This window comes from Neolamprologus brichardi, chromosome 6 (genome assembly GCF_056152115.1).
Source record: "Neolamprologus brichardi isolate AB-2024 chromosome 6, ASM5615211v1, whole genome shotgun sequence".
Taxonomy (NCBI): Eukaryota; Metazoa; Chordata; class Actinopteri; order Cichliformes; family Cichlidae; genus Neolamprologus; species Neolamprologus brichardi.
In genome coordinates this window covers 11317074-11327624 of record NC_142109.1, presented here as the reverse complement: position 1 = coordinate 11327624, position 10551 = coordinate 11317074, and the positions used below count along the sequence as shown (strand labels likewise).

The window sequence follows — 10551 nt, the reverse complement described above, 5'->3', positions numbered from 1 at the left end:
CAATGTGAGGTTTAGCATTGCTGAAATGTTGTCCTGATGAAAAAGATTATATCTGGATGAGACCACGTGATTCTCCAAAAACTGCATATACCTTTTAGCACTGATGGTATCTTGGAGTAAGCAGCCAATTTAATAGGTACTAACACAACCCTATAGTATAAGACATGCAGGCCTTTGAATTAATAACAAGTTGAACTATGGTCTCTCTCCTCTTTACTCTGAAGGATTCGGCATCCATGTTTTCCAAAAATAATTTCAGAATTTGATTCATCTGTCCACAGAACAGTTTCCTGATTGCATCACTGCATTTCAAATGAGCAGAGATGATGGTAGTGTTTCTGGATTGTCTTCTTGTTTGCATCATAGAGCTTTAACCTGCAGATGGCACAATGAACTGTGTTCACAGACAGTAGTCTCTGGATGTGTTCCTGAGCCCATGCAGTGTTTTCGATGACAGAATCACACCTGTTTTTAATGTAGTGCCACCTGGGGGCCTGAAGATCACCACAAGATCACACTGAGTTTTTGTATATTGTCCCTTGCACACAGACATTTGTCCACATACCTGGAATTCTGTAATGAAATTATGTATGGTAGAAAAATCGTTGCAATTTTATGTTGTTAAACGTCACTCTGAAATTGTTTCACAATCTGTAGATGCTCAATTTTCAGCTCATCGCTACTTCTGAGAAACTCTGCCTCTCTAAGATGCTCTTTTTCCACCCAGTCATGTTACTTGGCTACTGCCAAATTAAAAAATTATAAATGAGACAATATTTGTCTAAAGTTATATTTTCTCAGTGTAAACGTTTGATTTCTTTTCTATGTTCTATTGTGAAAATAAATATGTGTTTAACAGATTTGCAACTCATTACTTTCTGTTGATATTTACAATTTACACATGGTTTAATTTTTTATAACTATACAGAACACACATAGACTTTCACATAAAACATTAAAAAACAGATAAAACACACAACACAATATGTAAAACATAAATGGTCATCAGTGCCGTTTATCACTGCCACAGAAAACGTAGTGTGCACCGGACTGAAACAATAATGATTACAGTTAGACTCCAGATATATATCTGTCTTTATGTTAACAAAGTGGACCACTGCAGAGACGAGTTTTCTCTATATAGTGTTACAAATGCCTTATTATTATGCAATACAACAGTACCATAAAATAAACTATCAAAATGTACCATATGTCATGCACTTGCTGAACATTAAGCTATTAGGTAGCCAGGTCTATAAGTTTTTGGACAAAGCAAGTCTTGCACAGGTTTGCCTGTGTGAATTTTAAACCAAACAATTAAGGTGTGACTGAAGGGCAGATTTAAATGAAGATGTTTAACAAAAAAATCTGAAGTAACTGCTTGGGAATTTTTATAGACACAAATTGGACAGTTGACTGTCAAGTAGATTTATATTTGTTTCATGTTTCCTTGTGATTTCTTTACAAACCAAGCAGATAAAAAATGTGGATATGATTCGAAGTGTTGAATTTGTGTTTGGTAGCTCAATATGAAATCCAAAGAGATGCTGATGCAACTGGAGGAGGACATCATTAGGCTGAAAAACAAAATAAAACAATCAGAGAGACTGCAAAAGCTCCAGGAGTGGCCAAATAAACAATCGGGTACATTCTTAAAAAGAAGGAATGCACCGGCCTGCTCAGCAACACCGAAAGGCCTGAAAGACCACAGAAGACAATTAAAGTGGAGGAGTGCTGAATTCTTTCCTTAGTTAAAAAAAAATTCACCACAAGACAACACTTGTAAGGAGTTGAGGCATATGATTGTAAAACTCAACAAATTAAGAGGGTTTACAACAACCACTGGTGACAATTATCACCAGGAAGGCCAGATGTCTGAAAATATCTAAAAGAGGCTTTGCAGTTCTGGGTGGAAATAAATCTATGGCCAGATGAAACCAAGATGAACGTTTAACAGAATGACTGGAAGAGAAAAGTATGGAGAAATAAAGGAACACTCGTGTTTATTAATGACCTGACTGCTGATAGACGGGATCCTCCAGGACATAATGCCCTGATGTTGTCAGGCATGGATAGAACCAGGTGGGGGCGAAACTACTGAGTACTATCTTGAATTACTGCAAGGATTTACATCAAAAATGATGAGGCTGCCTCAAATCTTTTTCATTTTTATTTTTGGTTTGCCTGAGAATTCAGCCTATTCCTAACACATTACACTGTCCATATCAGTATAGGTATCCAGCACGATTTTTCCCCATTGAGATCTGAAGTTTTTAATGTGTTCCTTTAATTTTCTTTGAGTAGTGTTTTCCCAATTCCTGACTTTTTTTTTGGCACCTGTCACATTTTTCAGAGCAAACAAATTTTAATATTATAGGAAAATAACATGCAAAACAAGAAAATGTAGTTTTTAAATGATGATTTCATTTATTAAAGGAGAAAAGCTATCCAAACCTACCTGACCCTTTCTAAAAACGTGATTGCCCTGTAACCTTAATAACTGTTTGTGCTACCTTTGGTAGCAAGAACTGCAATCAGCTATTTGCAATAACTGACAGCGAGTCTTTCACACCACTGTGGAGGAATTTTGGCCGAATCTTCTTTGCAGAATTGTTCTAATTCATCCAAATTGGGGGGGTTATGAGCAGTACTGGCCTTTTATAAAGTTGCGCAAAAGAATTTCAAACAGATGCCAGTACAGGTTTTGGAGTGGGAACACTTTGAGGAGTTTTGGTTTTTGTTTGTTTGTTTTCTGGAGCCCTTTGTCCTTAAGTAGCAAAGCAGCTCCAGACCATCACACTATCACCATGTTTGACTGTGGGTGGTGTTATTTTTATGAAATGCTGTGTTAGTTTCACATTAGATGTAGCGGGACTCAAGCCTCCCAAAAAAGTACAGAAAAAAGTAGTCCATAGAATATTTCCCCAAATGTCTTGGGAATCATCAAGGTGTTTTTCTGGTAAATGGTGATCTATCACATGGATGCCATTTTTGTTTATTCTCTTTCTTATTGTTGAATCAGGAACTCTGACCTGAACTGAGGTGAGGCCGGCAGTTCTTTAGATGTTCTGGTTCTTTTGTGACCTGAAGAGTTGTTGATGCGCTCTTGGAGTGATTTTGGTCCTGGGAAGGCTCGCCACTGTTCCAAGTTTTCTCCATTTGTGGAAAATGATCTCACCGTGGTTTAGTGGAAGCTGAAAGTCTTAAATGGCTATGTTGGGGGAGGGAAATTACTTTTTATATCATACAACACAGTGAATCTAATCACTGCAGCTAGAAATGATTACATTTTTAGGTTCAGTTATGCCATATTTATTTATACTATTGGTTTCAGGTGTCAAGGTTAAGATAAAGCATTTTAATCACTGTCGATTGTAAATGTATAATTCACTTGTTTGTGGGAGCAGTTTCAGTAAAGTGCATTTGTGCTCAAGACAGTTTTGTCTGGCCCCGGGTCTCAAGTTCCGGTGGTTCAGTTTTTCTCACCTACAGGCAAATCCGGAGAAATCCTGCATATTTAAACTCAAGGCATCGTAGAAGCGGATTTTTTCCTGTTGTTTCAGGTTAGCTCTTGTTATGATATTCTGAAAAAACTGGAACGAGTTTGCCAAGAATGTGTCACAAAATGGGTTTGGTAATCTTTGGTGCTATTAATATTCTTGCAACAGATGAGCCAAAACTAAACAATGAAACCAATTCCACCGCACAGAATACAAAGTGGTCTTTATTTTACGTGAAAGACAGTACATCAACCTTACATCACAGCTGCTTACAAAATCATGATTTCACAACAAAGCCAAATTGAGAAGTGCGTGTCAAACATGCAACGATGAATTATTTTAACAACGTAAGTGACACATACAGCTGGCTTGCTGTACATAAACAATTGCATTCTCATGATTTGTCACATGTAAACCCATGATCAATGTGCAATCAAACTGTGCTTCATCTCTTATGAATTAGTTGATATTCATGGTGACATGAGTTTTGCAGAAGAACTTTTACTCAGTTTGCTTGTGGTTATTAGGAAAATTGCATCACTGAAGTACAAAATGTCTTTAGTAAATTTGCATTTCATTTGTTAATTATTATTTTTAAAAAAGCCACCATGAATGTTTCTTTAAGGCTGCAACCAAAAGCTTTTTCCCATCAATATTCAATATTTCTTTTAGTGGCTCATTGTTTGTGGAAAAAGGCACATCACTGATCCCTGAAGCCAAAGTGAACATATTCATAGATCATGTTTGGTCTGACCAAACCTCTCAAGTTTACGGGGAAAGGATGGTACTACGCTTTGTGTCACACAAGATAAAAAACAAAGTGAAAGTATCACCTGTCTGAACAAATCCATCTTTGTAGTTCCGGTTGTCTTGCAAATTAAACTAACCACATCCTGAAATGTCTAACACTTTGCACCGTGGACTGCCTATGAGGTTAATCGGCCCAGTCAAGAAGCCTTGAAAAGACTAGTGAAATAAAAAAAAGTTCAAGTATGTCTAACGTGTTAAAATATGGCTCAAAAAACAGCATTGTGCGGATTGCTGAGCACTTCCCATGCAGGCTATTAAACCTGTTTCCTCATCAAAGATTTTCACAAGCAAGAGAAAGAAATCGACCTTTAGAAAAGAAAAAAAAAAAAAGCCAGAAAATTAAAAATGTAATTCTGAGCTTTCTAACCCACATACATTTAACTTACAGGATGCTCTTGAATTTGCTAAATAATAATTTACCCACCAGGTTCAGGTGGTGCTTTCATTCAGGCTTTGCACAACGCATCAGGTACCGATCCAGTGAACGACATCACTCACACAACAATGGAGACAAATACAAATGTAACGAAAACAAAAAAGACAGACCGTCATCGTGCTTAGACACTTAAGTTACAATAGACTCCTCATGTATGAGATATTGTTGCTGGTGGACAATCAGCCCATCTATGGTTTCATGATTACACAAACGCAGAAGGTCAAAGTTCCTATCAAACTGGCTCCCAACAGTGTTCCCTGAAATGTGCAGTGTAAACAGCAAAAAGGCGTCTACGTGTAACACACTCAGCCCGGAAATTCAAGCTGTTATTACTTGTAGACATCTGTAGGATGTATGTGTGTTGGTATGTGAAAAATAACCTTCCTTTTGGTTAAAGGGCCTGCTGCTGGGATAAAAGTGAATGCCATACTTAAATAACTACTCAACACTGACTAAACTTAATAATGCCAAGGTGGTGAAGCATGACTGACATTTGCATCGTTTCTGCCCTCCAAGCAATATGAAAGTTAGAAGAGATATTGAGTTACAAAGTGTACATTTAAATAAAAAAAAATTCTAGCACTCCCAAAGCCTTTCTTCTAGTTTTCTGACATTAACGAGAAAAATACATCTCTTTGGTCAGCATCGACACAATACAGGGGATTTGTTTCTTTGCATGAAACCCTGGAGAATTGGAGGCAGACTCAAACTCTACTGCCACCTTGTGGTTCACTCGGGTCATGATGTGCAGGATCTCTAGTTCTTTTCCGTACTTGCTGATCATGTCGCACACCGACTGGATGAACCAGGACCCAGTCAGAGTATTCCTCCATGAGTAGTAACCTGTGTGTAGATGAGTCATGGAATACGCTTTGTATAAATACAATATTTCTTAAAGGAAACAATATGCAAGCATGCAAAAACAAACACAAGAAAAAGGAAAGGCCCTTATTTTAACCTGGGGCAGTGGAGAAGGCGTAGAGGAAGTCTGCTTCCACAGGGATCTTAACACCATCAGTTGCGCTGTCTGTTTCAATGCCTGGATCCAGATTTGTACCTCTGCAAGCCTATTCAATGTCAACACATGCACGAAAAAAGAAGCAGTGTTCGTTTACAGGTTTGCAGGTTAGAGGAAGTGGACTAGAAGAGAAACCACCACGGTACCTGGATGAAGAAGAGCTTGGGTTTTCCCGCCAGTGATTTACAGCGATCGCCTCGAAAAAGTGAAGTTAGGTGTTTGAGTGCTACTGAGCCGTCCGTGCCGAAGAACAAGTCTTCATCCCCGTGACTCAAAAGAATGCAGACAAAAGAGGCTGAGTTGCTGTGATCTTCCTTGGATGCTTAAAAAAACAAAGAGATGGATAAATGAATACACGTTCAGCTGATACATAACAAAAACATGTGAAAAGAGTCAATAGCATGAGGCTTATTTTTAATTTTACGAGTAGCAGTGGGAGGTTTAAATCATTCTCACCAGCAGTTAAAACGTTCATTATCTGATCAACTGTCTGGTCATTGTACAGCTTCACATTATAACCTAAATTTTTAAATACTCTCATGGCGTTGCCTGCATCCACGTCAGTACCGTTTCGCTGATTCATGCCTGGAACACACAAAACCACAATTCTGGTTACTTCAACATGAAAACCACGTGCAAGACAAATCAACATTTCCTCCTTCTAAGTGTACAAACAAACAAACAATATAAATGGAGCGCATTTTAATTTAGCTTTTCCACACGACAGCCGGGCATGAGAGACCTGACTGGACGTAGCAGGAGGGAGGTGTACTGCAGCTAAACAGCAGCAGATGGTAGAGATGTTGTGGTAAACTTCAATTTCTTCTTTTAACACACTTCTAAGTGTTGTACAAAACCACATTATTGGTCTGTTTTATATTGGATTCTGTTGGTACAACTGGCAGGTCAGCACTAGCAGCATGTGCTGTTCGGTGTGCTAGACTCAAGCGAAGCAGGAGCGAGTCTGCATGGATCTACCCAATGACTTTGGTGTTTACAGGCGCACCTATTCTTACTAACACATGATCTCCACCCATCCTGAGCAGCAATGAGCCAGAAAATAACAAAACCTACACAGGTGTAAAGAAACAAAAAAAGACTGCTTCACAGTCACACTGTCAGGGCTTATTCGTCATGAGGCACATGAACAGAAAAAGAACCTTTGTTATTGTTCAGGTAACACCTGCTCCTTTCCGCTAACTAAACGAGGAAGTACAGGATCAACCACTACTGATGTTTACTTGACTTGACGTGTTTGCTCTGAGAACATCGAGATGCATGTTGAATACACAGTCATGTGTACCTTTTAGTCCTGCCAGACAAGTTTTCAAAAACACAAATCTGATGGAATATTAAGACCATTACAGGACGTTTGTAAAGACAGATGTAGAGGCTGACTGAGACTGGGGGTTTGGGGGCACTTCTGATTTTTAGAGGGCAAAAAAAATTTGAGATATTCCCATTTCAGTAGATACAAATAACGCATGGCTATACTGACAAAGATAAATGAAAAGCTGCCATTTGATGTTTATTCATTGCTATCATGTAAGGGACATGGACCCGAGACCTGTATATCCATCTGTATAGCCAGGTGTACATCCTGGGCTTTCTGGCTTTCTTTTCAAAATGATGGGCAAAACTTCAGTGATTCAGTGTCCTCTATGGTTGGCAGTAGGAGTTACTAATTCCTGAGTACTTCACTTTTGCTCAAAATTGTAGGAGATTCAGACTTATCGCAGTGTGAGGGATGAGATATTAGAACAAGATGAAAGGTCAGAGAAGGACACACCAGCTTTTGAGGAGCCTGAACTCGAGCGCAATGATGGCACCAACCATCCGTTACAGTTTTAGGGCTCTGAACAATTTCAGAGAACATAATCAGCTAAAAGTTTGATTTCTTAAACTATTTAATATGTGCCGATTTGTGTATATTAATGATATATTTGCTAAAAGTGCAATAAAGTGTATTGTTCCTTTCTCTGTCATTTACATTTCAACCCCATTGAAATGAGGTTAAACCTTTTTTCTTTTTTAAAACAAGAACATGAAAACAGGACAACACAGCCCTCAACCACCAAGCCTGGAGGCCCTCTGATTACCTCAAACAGTAAAACAGCAAACAGGTTTTTGGAGAGACAAAAAAGAAAAAGTTAGAGAACACAAACCAGAGGGAAAGGTTAATCTCTGAAAGTAAATGGAAAAAAAGCCAGTATCACGCAACCAGTATAATGATCTGAGCTTTAAGACCCAAAAGCAACACTATTTAAAACAACTTCATTCCCAATAAAATCTACATTTTGAATATTCTCAAACAAAATACTCCACAGCAAATGCTGAACAGGAAGCATACTCTCTTGCGGTGCCAGTCATCTTATAGATCACACCCATGCCTTGCGTGCCTGATCATACTTTGAGTCATGTGTCTGAACTTGCTGATGAGCCAGCTGACAGTACGCTGACAGTAAAATGTGCTGGCAGCTCCCGAAACCTACTGTCATCAAATGCAAGGATACTTAACACGTGAACTGCAACAGATCCAACCAGAACATCTAATAAACCTGCAGTGAATGGAGGAAATAGGAATCCACAGCATTAAGGTTAAACCTTCCACACCTATAAACTCTCAAAGGTGTAGAAGTGAGATGAATCACCTGGTTTCTGTCCTACATAGAGAATAGAGGAGAAGAGAAGCCACACTTTAGCACTGCCTCCACAGCGTGGGCCATTACTGTTCAGTTCAAGCCTCAATGCAGTGATGTGACACGTTACCATGGGAGAGATTAGCATTGCAAATAAGCCCTAACAAACACTTGTCAACAGGCAGATGAAACATAAGCCTTTAGCCTCAACACACACTCATACAACAAGGTGGCATCACCTCACATTTAACACTCAAAGAAGTCCCCTCCTCCAGCTTTCTACCATGCACACCCCGTGTCAAAGGCGTCAAGTAAAAATGGGGGGGTGGATGTATTGTCATTAGAAACACTAGTATGGGAATGACATGGGCACATTTGACACCTAATTAAAGTTTTAACAAAGAAAATTTGAGACAATGGATCCATTACCCAAAGTTAACCTTTACCATTAGTCTGGATTCATTTCCCTATGTAAATAGTTAACTCGGTGCACCACCCATACCTGTTTTTATTTACTAAGCATGAAGAAAACAAAGCAAATACATTTTCTAATGTGTTAATACAGCAACTGGTTTCAACAGTTGTGCAAACATTGTCCTCTTTATCAGCTTTGGTCTCTGTATCACTAGTTTATTACTTCACGTAAGGGCCCTAACTTGGCTGAACAACAAAGTGCAACAAGAGCAAAACTGAGCTAATAAATAACCTGTAACCCACATGGTGGTTGCTTTTTTGTCCAGATCCATAAAATATCTTGCACTGAACTGGTTATAATATAAATTGCTAAAGCCCTGAACTCCAGCAGCACAAATCCCGCACACACATCCCAACACTTTAACACGTTTTAAGACCTTCATGTCAAATGTACATCCATACTGGAGTGGTTTATGCATTCTCTTAGGAAGGGAAAGGTCACTGGTTTGATTCCAGTCGAAGACACAAATCCCTTCGGGGTTGCGTCAAGTGTAAAAACTGCCAAATCAGACATGCTCCCTGCTAAAGTCACCCTTTGTGACAAGGGAGCTCTAGGTCAATTTTTATGTCTAAAGTGCATAATGGAGTTCAGTAGATCAAAGTTAAATTATGAACTGTATGCATGCAGCAGAACCCTGATGAGCTCTTTTGCATGTATAGTTCCAAAATTAAAGCCTTAATTTCTTCACCCAACTCATCTATATTATGCAGTGCTGGTCAAATCATTTCACCTAAAGAGAAATGGATCACCAGTTTGTCTAATGTTACATACGTTAAATGTCACAGACCTGCTGTATATACCAAGTGTAGCTCTACAGCTTCTCACATATGTGACATTTTATCACCTCTTTCACTTTGCGCCTGAAACTGAATCAGGAAGATTAATTTTAGATGTTACTTACAGCCGTTTCGTTTCGAGTTTAAATTTCAGAAACTAACTAACCGCCCAAATGCTCACCTGTACTCCTGTCAAAGTTCTTGTTGTTGATGATGATACACTGGCCAATGCTGGGGAAATCGAGGCGGTATCTGAAGCTGTGTGACTGGGGCTTGGCATCCACGTCCATGGGGACAGAAGCAGACGAAGAGCCCGCTGATCTGACAGATAAGCCAACATTTAGTTTAGAAGTTTAATGTGTGATTAGAAACTCAGCAAATAATGTACGTCAGAGAAATGCTAATGTAAATAAAGAAAGAAGCATGCAAAGATTGGACTACAGTTGCAGCTCCGTTATATCAAACGATTAAATAGCGCAATGTTAAGAAAGTTAAAACACAGCAGGGCGTTAATGCAGCAGTAAAAAAGAAGAAGGAGAAGACAAAACGAGCGGCTGTGATCTTTGAGGTCAAGGACGACAAACGGTTTTACTCTTACCGTGCACCTTCAACAGGATATGAACACAATAGATCGCAACACATAAAGATCGCTAACTAGCTTAATGCAGTGACTCACTGTTTTCCATTGCCTGGCTTTGCGTCTGTATCGTCCACTCCAGGTCCGGATCCGTTTTCCGACATTTTTCACAGGCAAGTAATTAAACGCTAACCAAACAAATTCACGCTCTCTATGTGACAAAGAGGAGGCCTCAAAAATGCCCAGTCGTGCTCTGGCAGCGGATGTTGTCCCTTTACTGCTGCTGTGTGGTCCTGAGGGACTCTCTGCTGACTGGTAAA

At 39.2% G+C, this 10551-nt stretch overlaps 1 protein-coding gene across 1 annotated transcript; it reads right to left on the bottom strand.

The window, feature by feature from the left end:
• Nucleotides 1-3710: 3710 nt before the first annotated feature.
• casp3a (caspase 3, apoptosis-related cysteine peptidase a) lies at nucleotides 3711-10551 on the bottom strand. The gene is made up of 6 exons (XM_006796092.3): nucleotides 10331-10551; nucleotides 9836-9975; nucleotides 6221-6349; nucleotides 5911-6086; nucleotides 5705-5813; nucleotides 3711-5589 (listed from the first exon to the last, which is right to left on the bottom strand). The coding sequence occupies exons 1-6, from the start codon at nucleotides 10393-10395 to the stop codon at nucleotides 5360-5362; spliced, it is 849 nt and encodes a 282-aa protein (XP_006796155.1). The 5' UTR covers nucleotides 10396-10551; the 3' UTR covers nucleotides 3711-5359.

Bases quoted from the DNA above. Each gene is read 5' to 3' on its own strand.
- casp3a (XM_006796092.3), bottom strand. From the start codon at position 10,395: ATGTCGGAAAACGGATCCGGACCTGGAGTGGACGATACAGACGCAAAG. The intron at 6,087-6,220 runs GTGAGAATGATT...TGTTTTTTTAAG, and splicing joins AATGAACGTTTTAACTGCTG to CATCCAAGGAAGATCACAGC. The intron at 5,590-5,704 runs GTTAAAATAAGG...ATCTACACACAG, and splicing joins CGCCTTCTCCACTGCCCCAG to GTTACTACTCATGGAGGAAT.